This window comes from Syngnathoides biaculeatus, chromosome 16 (genome assembly GCF_019802595.1).
Source record: "Syngnathoides biaculeatus isolate LvHL_M chromosome 16, ASM1980259v1, whole genome shotgun sequence".
Lineage (NCBI taxonomy): Eukaryota > Metazoa > Chordata > Actinopteri > Syngnathiformes > Syngnathidae > Syngnathoides > Syngnathoides biaculeatus.
Genome location: NC_084655.1, coordinates 24,489,080 through 24,513,416, shown reverse-complemented (window position 1 = coordinate 24,513,416; position 24,337 = coordinate 24,489,080). Strand labels below are relative to the sequence as shown.

The following is a 24,337-nucleotide window of genomic DNA, read 5'->3' as shown; positions in this document are numbered from 1 at the left end:
GCCGATGACAGCGTCCCCCGAATAATGGACATACGCTGCTGCGCGTTCCTTTCCCGCTTTCCCTTTAATCAGCGGAAAGTGTCGCGAGCGTTCGTCGGCCCGTCGTCACGCCGACAGGCCCTTCATCCCGCTGAGTTTCTTTCTTTTTTTATCTTGAAGACAAAAGGCTTCCTGATGTGCTGCTAACCTGGCGTCGTCGACTGTCAACCCGTTTCCCACAATTGCCGCTTTGATTGTGCACCTTTTCCTTCCGCGACGGGCTTTATCATCTCTCATAGCGATAACGGGAAGTTGGCATTCAAAGCGGTCGGAAAACTACACAATTACTTCACTTGTACAGCAGCATTCTATAAATAAACGTTTGATGGCTTTCAAGCGCCATTCGTGCGATGACTTCTGAATTTCCCTCTGCAAGCGTTCACGCTCACAACGAATGCATATTGCACGTTTAGTTCCACTTTTGCAGCAATTTACAACTTAGTCCGGTGTGCAAGCGAGCGTTCACACGGACGCTGTTGCTAAATTCCAATGTCGCCGCTGTCCCACACGCACGTTGTGCTCATTTTGGTTAAAAAGACAACAAAAGAAGCTGCTACGGCCCGTTTGGTGCTTTGGAAAACAAATCAAAGAAAAGTCGCACGAGGCCTGCAAACATCCATCCCGCAAACGCAATCAAGATAACACAACGCAGACTTGTTTTTTGCAATAAAAGATGAAAGACATTCCTCAATTGTGACTTGAAGGGCAATCAAAGGCGACAACATTTGACGATTATTTTCCAGGTCTGATTATGCACGGCTGAGGGAAACCCTCCCAAAAGTTGAGCGGCGCTCGTACGTCGGTGAGACGAGCCCGGCGTCATTTCGGCGCCCGAAACGGGGACGCCACCGGGGACCGAAAGTTAGAAAACAATGTCGAAATTCACCATTTCCAAATGAAGCCAAATTGGTGGTTTTTAATACGTCAAAAGACTTGTTAGATTCTTCAAAGCCACGGCTACGGACCGTTGCGTAAGGCCTCCGAATTACGCGAGCGCATTTTCATCCAACACTGTTGATATGCGGCGCCATCTGCGGTTTTGCAAAAGACATATTCATCAAATACTTTGGAAGATTTGCAGGAAATGATGGCAGTGTGATTTACTTTGTTTCATTTGTGGCATTTGGAAAGGATTTTCCCCGGAAATCTTGTGACAAAAACAAACATTTCAGCCATTCCATTAACTTTCCCTCTTCTCGCCGTTTTTTTTTTTCCCGCCTAAAAGCAGAACGAAGCCATACTGGAGCGACGGTGTTTTTCTGCGGAATAATTGGTTACTGCGCGGCCTCCACAGATAATATCCAAAGCGGCGGCTTAATTGAATCCAGCTCTCTCGCCGTGAAGCATGTCGTCCGACCGGCGGGGAAGATTGAAATGACTTTTGGCAACCTCGATTAGGAGAAGACGGACGCGACGATGGGGTCACGGCGCAATCAAAAGCGTCTTACTTCTCACGAGAAATGAATCGGAGTGAATGGAGGGGTTGGGGGGTGGGGCGATAACAAGATGATTCCACTTGGACGAGACAAAAAAAAGTTTCCAGCGGAACGAAAATCGTTCAAACGTCGACACGGACCTGCTGCTCGTATTTTTGTCTGAGGGCGTCCGCTTGCAGCGACAACTCCTTGGACCGAGACCTGGACTGCTGCAAGTCCTCCTCCATCTTCTCCAACTGCAACACAAACATGAGAAAACTTTATTGGAAGAATCGATTCATTTTTTTTCCCCCATTCAATCAATTGAATAAAAAGAAACACTTCATTCAAATAAGAAAATGCTGAAAAATGTCTGTCATTCTTTGGCGAAGTAAAAAAAAAAAAAAAAAAAAAAAGCAAATGTCTTATGTTGACTAAAGACAAAGTTTTAAGTCTGCTTTCGTGCAGGACTACGAAAATCCGAGCATATTTACTGGCGAGAGGCAGAAATGAATTTGCTAAATGCTCAGTTGTCGATTCATATTTGCGTCTCGACTTTGAAATTCACAAAAGGTCACGGGCTCATCTGCATCATTAATAACAAAATACTGAAAGCTTTCTGTATGTGGGTCATACCAGGTGAGCGGACCTCTGGATGTGCTTTTTTGGCCGATGGAAGCACCCCCCCCCCAAAAAAAAAAAAAGAAGTGAAATGTGCCAATCTTCCTTTGAAACCGTCGACATAGCACAGAATGCCAACTCGTGTGTGACGTTTCTTTTTTCCCGACCAGAGCAGGAAGGAGTGAGGATGGTAACGTTTTAGGGGGAAAAGGTTTGAAAGCGAGGATGACAGCGTTGCTCCCTCCGTTTGCGACAAAGCAGTCACATTTTGGTGGTGGTGGGGGGGGGGGGATCAACATGGGGAGATGAGGAGGACCAGCAGGAGGGATGGAAGGAAGGATGGATGGAGGGAGGGAGGGAGGAAGACATCAATACAAACATGTTCCAAGCATCAAAACGAAATCCTCCACATGGACCAGCAAAGCTACGAAAGTCAAAGCGAGAAAGTCTTTGCGAAACTTTGCCATCAAAGAGGATTTTCACCCCTTCGACAACAATGTAGTGCACACGCGTAAAGACGGAAGAAAATATGTTGCTGGGCAACCTTTGCATCGAGGCCACCTTCCACTATGCGCAAACGTTTTGTGAGGCACAACGTCGACGGACGCAGCACACGCCGGCGTTTTCCGACAATAGGATGATTTTCCCCATCTGAATTATGTCCCAAGTTTTGTTTTTTTTTTTCCCTGGGACGGATGCACGTTCATCCGAAGCGTTTGGTAAGTAGAACTGATGATAATGAAAAATTTTCATGACAACTCGAGGCAAGAACGCTCGCGCTCGGCAGCGTTCCGGCAACATCGGCCCAACATGCGGATAAAAGAGCGGCCGACGTCGTCAGCGGATTTCGCGGCGGCTCCCTCGGCCACACCCGCCGACTGTGAGAAAGCCGCCCGCACCTGCAGAAACATGTCAGCAATCACACGCGTTGACCAAAACTTAATGGGAACAATTACAAAAGCGTAACTCCCCAATTATGTCATTAATGACTTACGTGTTTTTTTGTTTTAATTGCGGTTGTGGCCGTTGCAATGCTTTCTCCTGAGAGTTGTTCCTGACATGCTCTACTTCGGTACCAATAACAACCTCAATGCGAATACAACAGTTGTTTATTTACATTTATCGGATAAACATTCATTCTAAACCGCTTCAGATGACGGAGGTGCGTTAGGGACTTTTTGCTGCTGTTTATAGTTATGATAGTTTTGACCATTGCCACGTGATTAAAAGACGGACTAAGTCATGTCAATAAATTGCCGCCGAGGGCCCATTGTGCGACCTGCCGCTGATCCTTTTATTACTCAACGCGTAACAAGGCCAAAATAGTAGAAACCTTTCAAGATTGACGCACCTTCTTTTCTGGTAAGCGAGCATGCAAAATAACAAGCGCGAGGGAAAGTAACAAGTACAGTAAAGCCTCAGTTTTCAAACATCCCCGGTTTGGAACACAACGGTTTTTCGAACGAAAAATCGGTACACAAATGCTCCCGACGAAAGCCGCAAATAACAAACAGCAACTACTACTACTATATTTCTTAAATTATTTCACGATATAAAGTATTTAAACTATACATTTATTTCTACTATGCAGTTTACTATATGGAAAAGCTGAGAAAAAAGCCAAAGTTTTTTAGGCTTGGAACGCGTTATTTCTTTCTCCATTCATTGTAATGGGAAACATTGATTCGGTTTTCGAACAAATTACTTCTCGAAGCGTTTTCTGCAACGGGTTGCGGTCCAGAACCGAGGCATCGCTCTATGTGATGTGATAAAGGAAAGAAGATGATTTGCGGGACAGCCAGCGTGACGCCGTCGTACATCGGCGCTCCAAAGCAAAATGACAACGAGCGCTTGCGTCTGCATCATCTTGGCCAAACCCTTTCGGGCATCTCGCAATCCCTTTCAACGCACGTCCATGTTGACCGACGCATTTGCGACTCGGCGGATTTTTATGCAGGAGCAGTAATGTGAGAAAACAGCTGCACCTGCGGTGCGCTTTTATCAATATTTGATCAATATTACGGTTGTGCGCGTCAACGTCTAACCTGGAGCTTGAACTCGGCCTCGGCCTTCTCCGAGCCGAGCTCGGCCCGCCTCCCGAGTTCCTCCAGCGCCGCGTCGGCCTGTCGGAGGCGCAGCCGCTGGCTCTCTCTGGCCCGCTCCAGCTGGTTCTCCGCATCTCTGTCGAGACGAGACAAACGCGGGTCAGCGCGAAGGAAGATGGCGTCCGTCGATTCCGCCATTGGAAATGCGGGCGAGCTTGGAAAGTGTTGGAAAACTTTGCCGCGGGAGCCGTGCGGCATTATGTCGCCTCGGGAAACAAAACTTGGGAGGCTTTTTTAGGCAATAAAGCTGTTTTGCTAAAAAAAGTGTGCGCAGATTCATTTCCTTTCATTAATCTTCGATTTAGGATTAAGAAGATGTAACCGCCGTTGTTCCTTATCTATTTTCTTCGTGACTGATCTTGTGCCCGCTCACAGCAAAGGTGAAAGTTCATCGCCGGTCGCCAGTTCATCGCAAGGCGACTGAAAGTGGCCCAGTCGAAAATTTAGCAGCGCGTTGCTCGCCGACGCGACTTTTGGAGCATTTTTTGCAAGCGTGAACTTGAAGCCATAAGAGCAGGTCTCGAAAATCATAAATGTTGAAACAAATCCTTGCCAAGCGGACGCCAACATCGCCACAATTCAGTAGAAGACGACGACTTGAAAAAAATTAATCCAAATGTACATTAGCATCTGCATGTGTGTACCCATGACTTTTCCTTCTTCTTTTTTTTTTTAGATTGCAAATAAGTGTTTCTTATTTTGTGTACTGAATATATTCCCCCTGACACCTGGGGCGTGTGCAGATTTCCTACCGGTATCGCCGGCAATTGTCAGGCGGTATCGTTTTCGGGGCGAGTCGACTGACAGGCTGTCAGCGGCAAAGCAGCCGCGCAGCAGCTGTCGAGTCTCCAGGTGGGCTCAGGATGCGAGCGGCAGCTCAAGGTTGGAGGCTGAGGTTATTTTGGGTCGGGCGGGAAGGGGGGGTCTTGACATCTGCTTCGGTAGAGGTTGGAGAAATACATCCATCCGTCTACTCATCCTCACAAGGGTCACGGGCGCGCCGGAGCCCGTCCCGGCCGTCACCGGGAGGGAGAAAACCCACGCAGGCACGGAGGAGAACACGCAAACTCCACACAGGCGGGGCCGGGATTTGAACCCCGCTCCTCACAACTGTGACGCCAACCCTCTCTACAGCTGCTCCACCGTGCCGCCAAGAGAAATACATAAATCAATAAATCACCAGTTGCGTGTGCCGTCGTTAACTCGTTTTTTAACCCGACATTGAATTAAACCAGCGGCTAAAGAGTCAGTCCGGGCGAACCAAACGGTTTGAAATTCTTTGTTTCCACGGCGATGAGGAAAATGATCAGAATGGGACAATCCTGCACCCTCCAAATGAATATTCTAAATGTGAACGATTCATTTTTCCCTGGAGGCGGAAGAGCGGGAGGGAGAATGTCGCTTTCGGGCCGGGGGGAGGCTACTTCCAACCCAAAACACTTCCAAACTTCCATGCGTTCATCGGTGTTTAGCACATTATCAAACGTATGCGCAAGTGTGTGTTAGTCAAAACGAAGGAGAACATCAAAAAGGAATATGGACGCTTTTGCGTCTCTTTGTAGAGTTCTGTGTCTTTGTAATTTTGGGCTCTCTCATGTCAGACATCAAACTTCAAAGAAATCGGCTTCTTTTTCTTTTTTTCTTTCTTTCTTTTCCCATTTCCCTTTCCCAATTTTGTGTACTCCGTAATTATTAATCAGTCTCAATAACTGCGCCGCCTCTCGGGCTCAAAAAGAATACGAGCGTAGATGAAGCCGGAAGAAGAGGAAAGCGACGAGGGGGGATGAAGACAAGTTCCACGAAAGCCCGACAATGAATTCTGCCAGTTACGCGAGAGCAAAGAGAGAAGGAGAGCAAAAAAAAAAAACAACAACAAAAAAAAAACCTCCAAAACATTCCAAACTTGACTGACAGCAGCACTGGCGGAATGACTAGTTTGGGAGCTGCCTAAGACGGATACGCACAAGAAACTTCAAAAGTACGTGACACACTGACTGAAACATAAAAGAGTCCGCGACCGCACGGAACCGACGGCCGTCCCTGGGAGAAGAGCCGGCCCGTGTGTGGCCAGAACCTTTCGCTAGACGGCGCGTCACCGCCAATAACAGAGCAGCGACGGCCAGATGAGAGACGAGAGGACTGAGAAAAAGACTCCGGGAGGCTCGGCAGCGCCGGGGGGGCGCCGGCGTCCACGCTTGGGGGAAAAAGTGGAAGGACGCGAGGCTCGGATTAAAGACGGGCCTTCGCCAGAGAGGAACTTTTCTCATCCTTAAATTCTCAACGGGCAGGACGCGGAGGTGAAGAGGTCGGGGAGGGCGGGGCCGGGGGCGCGGCCATTGCGGCGTTTCCCCAACCGAGGCCGAGACGTCCGACGCGCTGTCGCTAATTCAAAGTGTCGCTGAAAGTGTTGCTCTGCTGAATCTTGTTGGTTGCGTCCTCGGGTGCACATTTGTCATCCAAAACAATAAATACATAAAAATTGGCCAAAAGGTCACAACATGGAGGAGTTGGCGGTGGGGGGGGGGGTCCGGTTACGGACTCCATCGGAGCAGTCGCACACTCAATGAAAATCTAATAATACACGTATTAAAGTGCTCCCAATGTGCACATCAGCCCACCTCAGGCAACATTGTTTGATATTACAGTATATGGGGGGGGGGGGGGGTAACAGAACCGAGCCTGGCCACGGATTGCAGAAATCTGCAGATAATCGACATCCGTCAAAGTTGCATTGAAAAAAAAAAAAAAAAACTTGGGGATACTGACCCAAAAAAAAAAAAAAAAAAAAAAAAAAAATCGTGCTCAGTCTGTTCTAAAGAGTCCCAAATTACACGAGCTGGACTGTCAAACTTTTCAGTCGTCCGTCGTTGGCCGGAAACAAAACCAAAGAAATTCTGTTGGGTGACGGCGGCCACCCACAAAACGGAAGTGGAACCCGCCGGGAAGACGGCTTCACTAACTTTTCGCAGCTCTGTTCTCATGCCCGCTATTCGGGTTGCTAATGTTCATTGGCAAAAAAATGAATTGACCAGTTTTTAGACATTGGCGTAGACAAGGAAACGCACCACGCCGGAAAGCATTCTTAAATCGAGATGCCTTGCTTTTGAATTGTTTCGACGCTTTTGCGTCTGTGAGAAGGGAAGCCACAGATGCTTCAAAGGCGGCCCCAGATGGAAAAAAAAAAAAAAAGAGGGAAAATATAAAAGTGAAATATTCAGAAAACAAAGCAGGCTTGCTTTTCATCCGCATCCCCCAAGAAAGCCGACGGAGGAAAAGGAAACGATTGATGTCGTGAAGGAGGGAAGCATTAAGTGGGTTGCACGCCCACCAGCGCCAGCGTGCTTAGCGGGACCTGATGGCGGGCCGGGCCGGGCCCTGGAGTGCACCTCCGATATTGTTTGCATACAAAAGAGAGGGTCAGTCCATCACTTTCCAAAGTTGAGGCTAACCGTGACGTGGCAGGCTCGGCACCGCTTTCACTTCGTGGCGCGAAGTGAGCATCCCCATTTGTAACCTCCAAATGTCGGACGTCGGTGCCGTCACAAACCGAGGACCGCCTGTAATTTGGACGCGGCCAAAATGGATCACGAGCCACTTTGGGCCGCTGAGGCGGCAGCCGACGGTCGCAAAACCGCAACCCATCAACGGACGTGGCCAATTTACACTTCATTTTTCGTTTTTTTGCATTTCATTCATGAATTCTTTTTATCCACTGTCTTCTTAATCCCATTCAATGAAAAAAGATTTACTGGCTACGTCTTGAGAGTTTGAAGTTGCCTAACGGGTCATTTTGCACTCTGCGAGGCCGCGCTGACGCCCTGTCGTCAAAGTGCTGACGCCTTGCTAACCGGGAACCTACAAAAGGCTACGGAAGACGTCTGAATATTCCAATTTTCAAAAGAATAGGCCGAAAGTTGACACAGATTTGAATTCAAACGTGCAAAGCTCATTTTCCTTCTTATTTTTTTTTTTATTTTTTTTTTACTGCCGCCTCTTGTTGCTACGGTAACGTCACCCAAAACCTGAAACGGATGCAGCAACGCAGGTTGATGTTGAAGAAGAAAATTGCATGGCGTGGAAGGCGAGTGATGCAAAGGAACTCAAAGTACACGAAGAAGTCCGATCAATCCAAAGAATAAGAGCCAGCGTTTCATTGAATCTTGGACCTTTCCATCTCGACACGCTCGGACGCACGCGGCGTGAGCGTTGACTTTGAACTTCTCCCCGATCGCCTTTAGAGGCCTTTCGCCGTTGCCACGGCAGCAGGCAGGTAAGCGTTGGCGCGCCACCGAGCCCGAGCGCTTAATTAGACTTTCCCGCCGGTTGACGGCTTAACGAGGCGGCGACTCGACTCCTCGCCGATGCTAACGGCGCCCGTCATTAAGGCGCCGCCGGATGCCTCAGCTGTCGTTCAAAAGAAACAAACGAGAGCGCAAACGGCCATCAAGTGTCCCCTTGTGAGTGGGACGCCGAATACCGAGTGACTTTTCATTCTAATGACTGAAAATGAAAAGACAAGCGTATCCTGCGACTCAACTGAATGAGGCACAAATTCCACACAGAGTTGCGCTGACTGCGGGCCTGAATGCGCACAAAAGACCCGCAAAATACGGACTTGTGTGACAATAGAAGCAAGAGAACCAACTAAGAAAAAAGAAAACCAAAACAGGCCTTCTTAATCAGCAGTCGCGCAGTGTTACTTTTGCTACTTTGTGAAAATAAAACGAAGGGCAAGCACAACGCCGACTTTGACGGGGATATTTTCAGGTTTTCTCATGTGTGAGGCCCCGTAGCTCAGTGGTTAGAGCACTGGTTTGGTAAACCAGGGGTTGTGGGTTCGTGTCCCACTGGGGCCTCCGCTCCCCGCGAAGGGTTGCGTCAGGAAGGGCGTCCGGCGTAAAAAAAAAAAAATTGTGCCAAGCATCATCTGAGATGACACGCTGCGGCGACCCCGAAAGGGACAAGCCGAAAGAAACTTACTCTATTTTCAGGTTTTCTCAGGCCTCAAACTTAAAAACAAGAGCCAGGAAGGGTTTCTGATAGCAAAATAATAATTCATTTACAGATATTCAGCTATCAAACGCGCCCGCCGTGAGCGACGCTGATGCTCCTCGTGAACTTTTTTTTTTTTTTTTCTACAAACGTGATCGATACATCCCGTAATTCCCGCACCTGGCTATAATCCTAACCCGGTACGTTTGTAAAGGAAATACCATTTGGTATATACGTAAGCCGCACATGTGTAAAAATGCCCACGTTGAAACAGGAGATATTTACAAAGAAAGACGGTGCACAGAAAGAGTTTTAACGCTAGCGCGGCGCTGACAGGGCCGGTAAAAAAGAAAAAAATAATTCACTGAGACACACCCGTAACACGCTAGCACAGCGCTAACGTTAGTGCAGCACTAACGCGGCCGGTAAAATGTCACTTCCTCGGCACATATATTTCGGTCTCACTCTTAACCTCTTTCTGCTCGAGTACCCCCTTGCGGCCGTTCAGAAAAATGCACAAATTATCCGCATCACCGCATAAATCGCGTGAAAAAAGTCGCGGCTTGTAGGCCGGAAATTACGATGCATCTACTCTGTTAAGATTTGCCTAAACTTCCGACAAGTTGGCATTTTTCTCCCTCATAATTGACACGACAAACCAAGACCCGCCGCCTAATCTTTGTCCTCTCCTGAAAAGCCGTGCAGCTGTCAAATCCCAAGCGATGCAATGCCGCCATCTACAGGGAACTTACGGCAATTACGGTGGTTAAAAACCTCCATTTCGCAGGCATCGCCGGGCAAGACCTTCGTCCGCGGCGACCGGTTAAAAAACATGTTTGGCTAATCATTTTGTCAGTGGCAGTGGTAATTGGTATCGTCCGGGCGCTTGAGATATCTCTTGAATTTTGGGAAGATCTTGCACTTTTGAAAAATTCCAAGTTAGATTGTTGTTACAAGAGGAGTTTGAAATGGGAATAGAGCACACGGTTTTGGGATCCTACTTTACTGACAGAAAAGTAAAATAACATCCTGTGGGTACCTTGAAAGATTTTTAGGCGCGGTTGTCCACTCGCCGAAGTCTTTGGCTACGCGTGGCAGCCGATCGCAAAACCATTCAAGCGCTTCCACTCACTGATGAGGATCCGAGAGCGAAAATCTCTTCTCTCGTCTGTGTCGCTATCGAGCCAAGCACTCAGGGGGCTCGGAGTCGGCCCGAGGTTGCCGAACGGGCTTAGTCGGGGATCCGCATTCCGCCGGCAAAAGCGCCGCCGCCGTGTTCCGCTTTGTATTGAGAGTGGCGTCGGCCACGGGGGGAATGTCGCGCTATCGTACGGCAAAATGGCACAGACGGACGGCAGAGACGCACGCGAGGACGTGGAAACAAACGTTTGGAAGGGACGGCCGAAGCGTTCCCCTCATCGACGTTTCCAGTTGTCGTCTCTGCGCGATTTCGCCAATGTGGCCAAACACTGATAAGAAAGAAGGCGGACGACGGCAAGAGCAACACTTCACTGTGGCTTACGGGAGCTCTGTATGATGAAAATATCTTTGAAATTGACGTTGATCTTTCAAATCATCTTTCCCCATAGAAGTGAAAGGAAATCCCATTGATGGGTTCCAGACCAGCATTATGCCGCTTGTGTTGTGGTGCGGTGTGTGCACCTTGACCGCCGGGGCGAGTACAACACAAAACACATACTCAGAAATAGTCTGCCATAAACGTACGGAAGTTGTTTTACGCCATAGGTGTCAAACTCAAGGACCGGGGGCTAGATGCGGCCCGCCACATGATTCTAGGTGGCCCACCGAGGCAGATCTAGCGTGTCAACTTCCATGATTCTTGTGGAAATCTGTATCAAATTTTCATCATAAATGATCATTTTTTTTTTTTTTGTTTAACCTAACATGAACAATAGTTTAAAAAAAAAAATTGCCCTGCCAAAACACGTAGATAAATTTTGTGCATAAATATGATGAGGCGATGAAAATAGTTTTATGGTTTCACAATCACAATGGCCCTCCGAGGGAAACCGTGACTACTGGGAGTCGGGACTCGGGACTCGGGTTGAGACGGTCTCAACCTAAGACGCTTCGACGTAACAACGGCAGTCGCCCGTCCGCCATGTTGTCTGGCTAATGCTTATCCGTGTTTGTGCGCCGGGAGTAGCTTCGCATTTTTCGCCCTCCTTTTTCGACATGATGGCCCCAAATAAGGAAGCTGTGTCTTTAAGCAACGCTTCTGCAGCCAAACGAAAATCCGTGACCATGGAAACGAAGCTCAAGATCATGAAACGATTGGAGAAAGGAGAGACACCAACACCACCGAGGCTTCAGTCGGTCCACCGTGGTGACAATTATTAAAGACAAAGCCCGTATTTTAGCGCGTTTCGACGTCGGATGCGACGATGGCAAAACAAGGTTCTTTGATACTTGTCGAGGACCGAGGACCAACCAGGTTCCTTTGCGATAGCGAAGGACAGCCTCCTCCCCTTCTTCTTCTCCATCCGCCTCTCAGCAGCCACGCCAAGTAAATCATCTTGTTTCTTTCAATGCATTTGGTTTTTTTGTTTTATGCAAAGTATTTTGATGCAAATTCTGACTGAAGTCGAAAGTTGCTCCCGTAGGAACGGATCTCAGTCGTAGACCGAGGACTCCCTGTACTCTGTGTCCCGTGACAGAAATGAGTTTTGACACCCCTGGTTTACATCGACAAAGAATACATGCCTGCGTGTATATCCAATATTGTCCATTTTTCATCAGAAGCACATCGATGGCGTTAAGCTAGCGGACTCGACGGTAAACTTCAGCTGGGAGCGCCAAGAAACAGCCTGACGCCTTTTTTGTGCCAATTTGCAGCGAAGCCAGTTGAAATCCGTGCCAACATCTGCCACTCGTATCTCAAATTTCTGCTCTCCGGTCAAAGCAAAAATCCATCAGCTGAGTGAAACCAAACTCCCAAGTCGGGTCGCTTTGAAGTCAAGACCGCTGTGTGTACCACAGGAATGTCGTTCCCATCGGCTTCGGACTGCAAAAAGAATCCTAATGATAGTTTTGCGGCGTCTTCTGATCAGTACTGCCCCTCGGCTCACTTTTTAGTCTCTCGGTCGTCGTCGTCGTGGTCGTCACACTCACCAGACACTCTCCCCCCCCCCCCTCCCCCAAATGCTTCAAAGGGAATAATAGCGAAAGGGCTGCCCCGCCTTGTTAACCTGCAATCGGGAGTCGTAAAGACGCTTCTTGAGATCAAAGTCTGGTTTGAGTACTAAGGCTAAACCGCGGGATTGGGGCAGGGCAAGAGGTTTGCGCTGCTTCTTTTGCAGGTCCTCGTCTAGAAGACGCTGCTGTCCCTGCCGGAACAAACGCAGGGTACCAAAACTTTAGTGACCTCAATTCAGAAGACGCCGTTTAACTTTGTTAACAAAAAAAACCTCGCGAGGGATGGAAGCAACCTCTCAAGTGTGGAGACGGGAAAAAAAAAAAAAAATGTCATAAGATAAAAGGCAAAAAAAAAAAAAAAAAAAAAAGGATTTCACCTCAGCACACGAGAGGTGAAATGTCGAACGTCGGAGTGACGTTCAGCGGGAACGTGCTGTGCTGCTGACGGTGCGCTTCAAGTTGGATTTCGTCCCCGGCCCAAAATGTCTTTTTCAAAGTACCTGAGTGCATCCTCCAGTTTGGCTATCTTCCTCTTGTCTTGTGTTCTCTCTTTTTCCGCCTCGTCGAGCAGCGCCACAACCTGAGAAGTAGTCCAAAAAAAAAAAGTTACACGGGGTGGGTGGGGGGCGCCTGAAACAAGACGCAGGTGACCTTGCGCACGAGGTCGTCCGCCATCAAAAGTGGCATTTGCGCGAGTGTATGGCCGCCAGATGAGCGAGCGCCGCCGTGGAAATACTTGACAGACTCCGCGCAGCTTGTTAGCATGTGGCCCGGACGATCGGAAAGTCATCAAGAAGACGTGAGCGCCTTTCATCTCCGGAGACTTCGATTCCAGTGCGCTTGAACCCGGGAGGGGGGGGGGGGGGGGCGGCCTGGCTAAGTTCTTGCAGGTGGGCCGGCCGGGGGCACGCGCCGCACACTGCCCCCCTTTGAAGGTGACCCAGGTGCAGGTCCGGTCTTTAAACCCGATCTTAACCTGAAAAGTCTGCTCCGGCCCAGCTCATTAACCGAGGCCGCTTTGAAGACGATTGAGCTCTTTATGTTGCCGACGGCGCCGGCCCAATATTTCACGTCAACGTTTGGGCTTGTACAAAAAAGACCTTCTCGTGGTAAGCTGTTGGCAGTCTTGCAAAGGAACGTATTTCGTGCCATCAAAAATTGTAATTTCACGCGTCTGTACTTGACATCATGAGGAATATTCCTTCCGGCGTACAAGTCGCGACTTTTTTCGCACGCTTTCAACCCTGCGGTCCATGCGGCTAATTTTTTAACGGCCGCAAGGGGGCACTCGAGCGGAAAAGGTAAGAGCGAGACCGGTGGAATGCATGTGCCGAGGAAGTGACTTTTACCGGCCCTGCGCTAGGGTTAGCGACGCACCTTTTTGTCGTAGTCGATCCGCAGCTCCTCTTTTTCCTGGCGGAACTTCAAATCTTGATCCTGAACACGGTCAGAGAAGGGCGTGACATCTCAAAAATCGCAATCGCCGCCATCGGGTGGCTCATACCCGAACTTGCGTCTCTCTGTGACGTTCGCCGGCCAGGAGCTGCTGATTGAGCTGCGCGATGGTTTTCTCAAAGTCCTCCATCGCCTCGGAGGCCTGCGCAAAGACGAAAGAATTCAAACCTGCTTGACCTTGAAATTAGGAAGCACAAAGGAAAATGAGGGACCCGACCGAAAGAAGGCAAAGTCACACTTTCTTCTGCAAAAAAGTACTTTGTAGACGGCACGATAAAAATTGTCTTTCCCCCACACACCCTGAAGTTATCCTATGAAATTTTGTGAACAGACAGATCAACATTTTTTTTTTTTTGTCCTTGGTAAAAGTGGTGAAAAAAAATTTTGAGAAAGCCTTTTCAAAAATGAGGTTTTAAGACAAATATTGACAAGAATAAACTAAATATAGATTGTTTTTCCGGTCAAAAAGATGTCATATTGGGAAAAGTTTTCAAAAAATAAGAATGTAATACTACAATGAAAACGCTATTTATTTCCCCAAGTTTCCTCTTTTTCACGTCGTTCTAAAAAACAGTTTTTGTTGGCGTTTTTTTTTTGCGTAAATGCTGACTTGATTAAGGTGTTTTTTTTGGTTTTGGATCCGCCGGGATGGGATGCAAAGGCCCAACGGACGTGAAGTCAAACCCGCCGGCGGGCATTGCCTTGGCCGCAGTCAGCGCCTGCTCCCGCTGCAGATCCTGGAGACGGGCCTCGTGTTTGGCTCGGAACTTCTGCAGCGTCTCCTCAAACGCGACGTTCTGCTCGTCCTTCTCTTTCTGGAGGACGGCCATTCTGTCAACAAAGTCGCACATATACAGAACGTGCCGTTTAATCACTGCATTTCTACAGTGCCCCCCACGCCACCGCGTTAGCGTACAAGTGCCGGCAAAGAAGACGCACGGAAACGGACCAACAGCATCCCACCATAATATGAGCGATACGTGAAATTTACATACACGACGATACTATCAGCTCCTTTTCATCCGTCAATTTTCTATCACGCGTGTCCTCATTACGCTCGCGGGAGGGTCCGGCGCACACCCTGGACTGGTTGCCAGTCAACAAGCATTCACACGTCCAGTTGAGGGCCCTAAAAGGTCTCCTGCACTCGCCGCTGAACTTTCCCTTCATCAAATATTTGTTCCATTCATTTATCTGACTATGGTTTTCCCCCCAATTTGTTCAATATTTACTGTTTTTATCCCCACGGCTCAATTAATAATCGGCTCGGTGATTAAAACGAATAATGAAATATTTAAATATGCATATAGTTTATGTAAACTTTCATAAAAAAAACAACCTATGGCAAAGAGAAGGTTTATGTATGTGGTGAGGGAAGACATGAGGGCGGTTGGGGTGAGAGAGGAAGATGCAGGAGAAAGGCTAAGATGGAAAAAGATGACAACGGGACAAGCCGAAAGGAAAAGAAGAAGAAGAAAATCAACTAATCAAAGCAAATACACGGACCAATGAGAAGGCTTCCCCCCCCCCCCCCCCGCCGCCAGCCTCGACGGCGAATGTCACATTCCTGCTTTTGGTGTGCGGAGAAAACCCACCCTCGCCGCAGCCAAGGATCCAACTTGGGACACCGACGTGGATTTACTGTGCTGTACAATCCAATTTTCATACATACATACGTCACCTTTTTGCCTCTCTAATCCTTTTCTATCCCGTTTCTCCTCGGGCGGGTTGGAACCTATCCCAGGTGACTGCAGCCGCATGGCACGCTACGCCCTGAACTGGTCGCCAGCCAATTGCGGGGCACATAAAAACAATCATTCACGCTCTCACTCACACCTACGGGCAATTTAGAGGCCTCAGTTAAACTACCGTGCGTGGTTTCGGGATGTGGCAGGGAACCCGAGTCGGTTTCGGAGAGAATAATTCAAACTCGCATATGGCACGAGCCAGGCCGGATTTGAACCCGGATCCTCAGCTAAGCAGACTGCCTCTGTGTTCTCGTGTCCTTTTTTTGAAAAAGGTTCTTGAAAAGCTCCCCGAAAGGACCTTCTGTTGGCCTCCCGCAGTCGGGCGGCGCCGGCGGCGAGGCGGCCCTCCAGCTGGGCCTTCTCCCGCGTGAGCTTCTGAAGCGACGCGTCGCTCTTCTCCGCGTGGCCACGCTGCTGCCGCACTTGCTCCTCCAGCTCGCGCAGCCTTTCTACCTGCAGACCACACACGTGAAGAGGAAAAGAGCACAAGTCGGAGCCGGAGCATGTTTGCTGTTTAGGAGCCGGTCTGAACTTGCGGCGAGGTCGACTTCAACTTCAACTCCCTCTCGCACTGATTTTCTTCCAAGATATGAGAGAAAAAAAAAAAAAACATCTTCACTACACAAACTGTGCCAAAGGTCAAACCGGCACTGCGGCAGCATGGGAAAGATCTTATCGTGCGAAACTGTCTTAGAAGACTTCTTTTCTTTTTCTTCCCACATTTTTCACTCCCCCCCCTCCCCCCCCCACTATAAACGGAAGGAAAACAAAATCCTCAACTACAGCAGTTTGCGAAGTGCGGCGGCTTTGAGCTTCGGAGCTGTGACTTCAAGCTACACTTTTACCGTCATTTCAAACAGCAGCCTTGGTTGAACTGAAAAAAAAAAAAAATAAAAAATAAAAAATAAACACCCTTTTTTTTTGGGGGGGGGGGGGGCGTCCTTTACAGCGTAGCAGTCGCACGGCCAACTTTAAGGAGAACAACAACAACATTATGCAAATGGATGTTAGCTTGGATGCAGACTGCATATTTGAAAGGCTTGCACAGGCAACGCGTGTTTCATGAATCTTTCATTTTCTTTAGTAAGTCACATTTTTTTCTGGCAGGAACAGGTTTGGGGTTTTTTTTTTTTTTCTTCTTTCCCTCAATTGAGAAGTAAAAACGCAGTCTTACAGGTGCATCGCAATGAGGGTGAATATTGCAATATTTCACACTTGTCCAACATGCCGCTTAGGGCACACGTTTACCAAAAATCAAATAAGAATAATACCTCATTATAATTGCATTCATCATTGTCTGGATTTACATTTCAAGTGACAACTGCTAGTTTCTTTGTTTTCTGGGGAGGGGGGGGGGTGTCAAATGGCAAAATCTGAACGTGTTTAATTGACTTCCGTAATTTCCGCGACTTTTTTCACACGCTTTCAACCTTGCGGTTTGTGCGGTGATGCGGCTAATTTGTGCATTTTTTTTCTAACTGCCGCAAGGGGGCACTTGAGCGGAAAAAGTAAGAGACCGGTGGAATATATGTGCCGAGGAAGTGACTTTTACCGGTGCGTGTTTTTTTTTAACCAGCTCTTTTAGCCTGGCGCTAGCGTGTTGCTGTCATGTCTCAGTGATTTTTACCGGTATGTTTTTTTTTTTTTTTTTTTAACCGGGCCTGTCACCACCATGCTTGCGTTAGCACTGCACTAGCTTTAGTGCCGCGCTAGCGTGCTGCTGCCGCGTCTCAGTGATTTAGGTATGATTTTTCCGTTAGTGCTACCGTGTTGTTGCTATGTTAAGCTAAGCTAAGACATCTTTCTTTGTAAATATCTCAATGTGGGCACTAGCGGCTTAAGTCTGTAGCAAATGGTGAGGCTTATAATCAGGTGTGCTCTGTAGGCCGGAAATTACGCAAGTCATACTGCTGAATGTATTATTCTTTGCTTCAATGTGGAATCTTCACAACGCACTGTCCTTTGTGAATGCCAAACACGAAAAGTTCCTTGGAATGCACATAAACAAGACAGCCAAATATAAACGGGCGACATCCAGCAGATATTCAATTGGAAGCGAGCATCGGACTTGCTGTGGAAATTCTTCGCTAGGCTCGGGCGGTGCAATTGGATGTCAAGCCCTCAGTTTAAAACTCAAAACCATTGAAAGTCGTGTGCGGGCAGACATATGATAGCGGACCATTTTTTTTTTGGGGGGGGGGGGGCGTTGAAAAGAAATATGGCTTCTGTGCATATGCAGCGTATACTTTGAGCGCGGCAGACTGATAAAAGCCGATGACGGGACTCTGATTAAAAACGAGGCGTACTCGCAGATGTGGGCGATGACAGAGGCCGACGATGACAGCGGGGGCGCAAAGATGGGGCGGGGGGGGGGGGGGTCAGCAGTGTGCTCGGAAAGAAAGAAAGAAGAAAGAGGTCTGTGTTGCGTTGCCACGTCGGCGCTGGCACTTTGGCAGCAGATGAGAAGAAGCACCTGCCCAAACTCGGCCGCTACACCTGCGCACTCTCAGCGGGAGCCAAATTACATCCCATAATGAGGTGTTCCCAACGCAAATTATTACTAGGTGCGAACTGCAGGCTCCATAAGCCGCGTTCGGACTCCTTCTGCCCTCTTGAGAGTCAAAAGTCAGTCAAGTCAGCCTTTGAAGATGGGACAAGTCGAGGAGCGACCACGTCAAGCAACGTCGTCTTTTCGATCTTTCGTCCGCCGTGTGGATGCGTGCGCAAAACATTTGCCGATAGTAGGTCACTTTTGATTTTTTTTTTTTTGTTTAAATGGGGCTTGACGGGGGTTTAAAATCTATTACACCATTGATTAATTTGGATAAAAACGTATTTTGATTTATTAATTTTTTTTTGTCTACTTGGGGTCGCCATTTTCACATTCCACACTCGAATATCTCTGACTTTGACAGCGTGAAGCTTTAAAAGGCGGGCCATGGCGCTCTGAACAAAAGATTTAGGCAAGGCTCGCTAGCTAAACGTGCCGAGGCGTTTAAGTTCTTACGTATTACGGGAAAGAGAGTCCAAAGTGCATCAGAAGGCACTGCTTTAAACCCCCCCAAACCAAACAGCTTCAAATCCCACCTTTCAGCTCTTCAAAGTTCTCATTCTTTACACATTTTCAGCAACTATCGCCAAAAAACATATCACGCATCTCTGCGTTCACTTCGCAGGGTCTTTAAGAATTTGAGTGCGTTACTTCGGGCCTTTTCATCTCGGGCCTGAATCAAATGAATTCATTTAACGGATGGGGTTCGTGTCACTGCCTGCTTCATTATTTTGCAACGAAACATCTTAATATTGGAAGCTCCTCGGGATGGCCAGATGCTTCTTACTTCTCACCTGCGCAACGAAGTGGCCGCTATGAGCTCGGAAGCAGTTTAGACAAGAAGCCCAACGTGACAAATTTTACGCTTGGTCGGGTTTGGAAGGTGTCGGAATCGAAACACACACACACGCACGCACGCACACACGGGTGTACTCACGGTGGATTGCGAGCGAGCGACATACTCGGCCTCCATCTCGGCCAGCCTCATCTTGGTGTTGTCCAGCAGTTCTTGGATGTCGGCCGTGTGCTTCTCCTGCAAGTCAAACTTGTCCTTCTCCACCTCGGCCACTGCTGCCTGCAGCTGGCGGTGGAAGCAAAATCGCGTCGATGACACATGGAAACATTCCAATATTCCATTTATTGGACGAAATTGCACTCATTAGTGACAAAAACCTCATCTCAACGTGTCTTCGGCAGGTTGCGACAGAAGTGGAAAATGTATCGGTCGAGTTACGGATCAGACAACGGCCGTTCACCTTTTGGCCACAGAACCCCAAATTGTGCAGGAAGGAAGTCGTGAAATATTGAAAGACAAAATTTAGAGATCATCAGAGGTCCACTTGTGTTACAGCGAGCTCGCTTCCTGGAAGTGATGTGACCGATTGTCGCAGAATGCCATTAAAAGTTGAGATTTTGTGGGATGATGTCTTGAATTCTCCACGGCGACACATTTTCACACAGTAACGTTCAACTAATACTTTTTTTTTTTTTTTTTTTAATGGAAAAGCTCAATCAGCTGAAATCAGGTGAGTGTGAGCAAGTGACGCTAATTTTATAGCCATAAAAGTAGATATAAGTCCAGTTCATGATGAGTCTTATGCAATTGTAGACTTTTGCTTTTTTCCCCCCAGTCGCCGCCTTGGGCTGACGGCCACAGCAGAACGTGGAAGCGCCTCAACTTTACCTTCTTCTCCCACTCGTTTTTCAAGCAGTCGGCGCTCTGATCCGTCATCTTCTTCAGCTCGGCGATGTGCTTGTCTTTGCTCTCGCGGGTGACCTGGGATTCCTTCAGCACACTTTCAACTGCGGGCGAACCAACGCAGGGAAAAAAAAAAAAAAAAAAAAAAAAAGACAAGAAAAGAAAAAAAAGCATGAGGAGCATTCAGGATGCGCCTCGGGGTTCGGAGCTCACCGACGCGCGCAAACAAGACGTGCTGCGTCCCGCTACACCATGCAATCGTGAATCAATGGCAATAATTGCTACCGTCAAACGTGCTTTTCTATGCGTTCCATCAGAGGGAGAAAATTGAACACTCCCAGAGAATGATTTCCATTTTGGCTCGGGTGGAAAACGTCAAAACTGAGCGCCGAGGAATTCGATCTGACGGGGTGAGGTGTGGGGGGTTGGATTGGGGGGTGTTCCGTGACATTCACGTAAACATCCTCGCAGTCAATCCTGTGACGCCCTCCTCACCTTTCCGCTCCAGTTTGCGGATCACCTCCTCGGCTTCCTTCAGCTGGGCCCGATATCGACTCTTCAACTCGCTCATCTCCGCATTGCGTCGCTGCAGAATCTGAGTAGGGGGACATTTTGAATGTGGGACAAAGATTTTTTTGAAAATGTGACACACCCCACAGGTGACGCGACAAAGAAAAGAAAAAAATGGGCAAAATTGTTCCCGAATTTGCAGAGGTTCCGCTCGTCCGTGGTTACGTTCGAAGATGATTGAAGAGGCCCATCGGTTTTCCAAGCAGAGTGGCGAGAAATGTTTAAAAAAAAAAAAAAAGTTTTATGACGGCTCTGGATAATCTTTCACAGCAGGACGAGATTACGTCTCTGCTGATTTTGTTCGGAATGAGGGCGAAACGCTCAAATACGGCCAATTATCGGTACGTATGTTGCGATGAAAAGGTGGCATTTTTAAGACATTTCTTTTGGAAAAGCGCTTTCAAGACAGAAAAGATTTGTTCGTTCGGCACAGTGGTGCACCAAAGTCGACCAAACCTGCCTGCGCGGAGCTCGTTTCGCGGCGGGGTAACGGCCGTGCCGGCGCACAAACGGGCTTCCCAGAATTAAGCGTTAGGATTCCGGCGGGTCTCGGGCCTTATTCTTGTCCGCGTGATGGGAAACGCCACAAAATTCAGAAAAAATGCCCTCCGAATGCAGCACCTGTGCTGAGGTGCCACGCGCTAACTTGCCTGCATTGAACATGAGCGGCGACGCCGCCGCCATCTGCGTGCAATTAGTCGGATGCGAGGTGGGGGGGGGGGGGCCGCAGCAGAATATCAAAAGCTTTTTTGTTTCCAAAGCATTGTGTCTAAATAGCGTATAATGGGACAAATTCTCTTGAAAAAGGATTTCCCATTTAATCATTAACACATAATTAGACGAGACCACCAGATGTTTTTGTGGCTCAAATTGTTTTTCCAAAGCCAAGAGCGCACTGTTGTTGTTTTTTTTGCGCCATCATTCACCCCCCCCCCCCCCTTTTTTTTTTTTTTTTTTTTGCTGTAAAATGGACATGAGTGATGAAAGGAAGAGGGAGTGGCTGGAGCAAGGTTCACGACGCATTTAGGAATACTCCATTTTTCACCCAGCCAGTGAAAAATGTATTTTTCAGGAGGGCGCGGGACCCTGGGAAATGGCGGCTTTTAGGCAGGCAATTTTGCCCTCGTTCCCCCCCCCCCCCCGCCCCCCCTTTTCATACGTCGTTCTGTGGTCTCGTCTGTCTTAGCTAGCCAGAAAAAGTCATTTGCAGTGTTGGCGACAACCCGATCAAAATAAGAACGACGAGAACGCACGGATGGGAATGAGCGCATTCTGCAGTCCTTCTTGGAGACGCCAGACGTTTGTCAGCGATGCTCGACCCCCCCCTCCGACGACGTTGCTGAGAAAAAGTCAAGTCCAATTCGTTTTGAGCGTCTTTGATAATACGGGAGGAGGCCAAAGTCCGTCCGCCCGGCCTTTCGTCGGCCTTTACGTTCTTCAAATGAAAGCTTCCACGAGGCCATAAACGGCTTCTCTTTGAAGCCGTTAGATGGAAGACAAAGTCGGACTCCGAGGAAATGAAATTCGACGGAACTCGCCATCTGTGCTTAATTAAAGAGCGGGAGGGGGACGCTAGCTGTCATTCCGTCTCGTCGAGCGCAAAGCGACCGGGAGATTTTGCGCTCTCTTTGCTGTTTTATTAAAAGCTTCTGTCGCAGAGGGAAAGCAAAGTGGCGGCGTGGACGTGACGGGTACCGGGTGCTCCTTCTGCAGCTTATTGTTTGCGGGGAGAGGAAAGGAGCCGGTCCTTTCCTTTCCTTTTCACTAGCCAGCGAGCGGAGATAAGAGGCCATCGCGGGCGTCGGGAACGCTCGAGTTGCAACGGTCCACTTGGCGACCGGTGGAAAAGATGACGCCTTAGAAAGCGGACGCACGGGTTCAAGCGTCATTCAGTTCCGTCCTGCGGCAAAGAAATCCACTGCGAGGAGTTGGACGCTGACCCAAAAATGGGGTCAAATAATGAGCCCAACCGCTTCCAAATGAATGAAAAAGACGGACCTTTTTTTTCTTCTTTGCAGCGACACGGTGCGACGTGTCGGGTTCGCTACGCTCGGCACGGGACAATGCACTCTTCCGGATGCTCACGGACTCGGCAAAACGGAAAACCGCTCGCCATTCGGGCCATCGCATCCTCATTCAAATCTAAAATGAGCATGAACCATTGAAAAGTACCACACAAGTGAGTCCCGTACTAGGAAGTATGCAGAGACAACATGACGCAGCTTCGTTGGGATTGGCTATTTTAACAAAAGCAAGTGAGAGCGCGCAACGCGGGTCATCTGTCAAATGGGCTTCTTACGTGGTCAACATCGGCCTCGTGTTTCTGCTGCAGTTTGAGTTTCTCCTCCTGATGCTTGGACTCTAAAACTTTCAGCCTCATGTCTGCCTGCAAACAAGGAATGCGCACGAAAAGCCAAATTTCATTCATTTTCTCACTTGGCTAGGAAGTTGCAGGTGAAATAATAGTTGTCAAGCCGTTTTCACCCAAACAACTTCATATCAAAAGCATCACACTCGATGACAAACTTACATCTTTGCTCATTCTCGCTACCAATGACGAAATGGAACATATTAATATGCAATTTAGAAAAAAGATTAAAAAGAAAACCACACATAGTCTGTCTGGCGTGAAGTTGGACAAGACTCATATGTGTTCAGGTGCGCAAATCTTGATCATAAATTCTTCATTTACAATCGGAATAAAATGCAAATCTGGGAGCAATGAACAATAATGTTTCTTTTTCAAAATTCACGTTGAGCAGGTCGTGCTATTTTGCATAACAAAACGAAGTCAGCTGCCTTTTTGGCTACTTAAGGGTCAAAATGTGATGCAGGAAATGGCGAGAACCTTTGCGTCAAATATAAATACGGCCCATTTCATATTTGCAATCACGTGGAATAAAAGTGAATGACAGAAAGTGAAAACTCTGTAAAGCCAAGAATGTTGTCATTAATGCTCCTCGCAAATATACGTTCATGTAAGACGACACGCTGTGGAGACCGCTAACGGGACAAGCCGAAAGGGAAAGAAGATTGCGATATATATATATATTTTTTTTTTTCCAACTGTGGTTCTGGGTGATTCTTTTCCAAGTAAATGTCAACAAATTTTGCTCGGCTCTTTCCCAATGTCCACATTATTTCACCCAGTATTCACGAGGGCCAACTGCTTTTACTGTAATTTTATCTGGCCGATTACTGTTAATATACAATTACTTTTCAAACATCCTGCTCGAAACGTGACATATTTCCTCTCCTCTTTTTTAAGACGGAAGCTGACACAATGCGTTACTCCTCGCAAAGACATAGGAAAGCTTTAATAGAAGGGAAGGGGCCAGTCGCTTTCATGTGGCGACGCATGACAATAACCGGGACAAAATTTGGACTGGAAAAAAACAAAATCATATCATAAGTATAGCATGCGAAAACTGACGTTCCACTGTAATTAACAGCCATGATCGTGATGTGAGTTCCCTCGGGGCTCCATAACGCTATCAAGAGTATAAAAATAAAAAAAGGTGTGAGACGTGCAGTCGGGATTCATCACGAATGCGCGGACACTACACTCCTGTTCTGAAAAGCGGACCCTAGAGGACGTTCGATTTAGGCGCCGTTTGTTGGCGCGAGCGGCAGAAGGACGCCACAAGAGAGCTGTCAGTGTACAAAAGGGGGAAGAAAAGAAAAATAAAAAGAACGAACCGTAAAGGACACGCGAGAACGAGGGGAAGAAAGCAAGATGGCGGCGAGCGGAAAAGCAGCAGAGAAAGCCAAGACCTGATTCTGGATGGGATGCGGAAGACCAAAAAAAAGGCAGATGAGGAGGTGTCACTTTCGCAGCCTCTCTTCAAATGCGCTTTTGACAAAGTTTGTCAAACTAGATGAGAAGCGTGGCAAACTTGTTTCTAAGGAGGGAGGAGGAGGAATGTGGTACACCTAAGGCTTGAGAGACGTCTTCAATCGGCGCGTCTGGGTGGTGGCGCTTTTTT

General features: G+C 48.0%; 1 protein-coding gene across 9 annotated transcripts in view; it reads right to left on the bottom strand.

Moving 5' to 3' along the window:
• cep112 (centrosomal protein 112) overlaps positions 1-24,337 on the bottom strand; it is a 68,601-nt gene that overhangs the window by 32,158 nt on the left and 12,106 nt on the right. For 7 of the 9 annotated variants that reach the window (XR_009798959.1, XM_061847345.1, XM_061847347.1 and 4 more), the window contains 11 exons: positions 22,651-22,737; positions 20,277-20,376; positions 19,767-19,885; positions 19,020-19,163; positions 15,830-15,984; positions 14,485-14,614; positions 13,833-13,925; positions 13,706-13,765; positions 12,829-12,908; positions 4,121-4,256; positions 1,616-1,711 (listed from right to left, as the gene is read on the bottom strand). Coding sequence is in view for 8 of the 9 variants with exons in the window: in XM_061847345.1 (XP_061703329.1) it covers positions 1,616-1,711; positions 4,121-4,256; positions 12,829-12,908; positions 13,706-13,765; positions 13,833-13,925; positions 14,485-14,614; positions 15,830-15,984; positions 19,020-19,163; positions 19,767-19,885; positions 20,277-20,376; positions 22,651-22,737 (1,200 nt within the window). In the remaining variant the exon portion in view is untranslated. Of the gene's footprint in view, positions 1-1,615; positions 1,712-4,120; positions 4,257-12,828; positions 12,909-13,705; positions 13,766-13,832; positions 13,926-14,484; positions 14,615-15,829; positions 15,985-19,019; positions 19,164-19,766; positions 19,886-20,276; positions 20,377-22,349; positions 22,493-22,650; positions 22,738-24,337 lie in introns of those variants that run through there. The other 2 variants (XM_061847354.1, XM_061847348.1) reach the window with 2 other exon arrangements.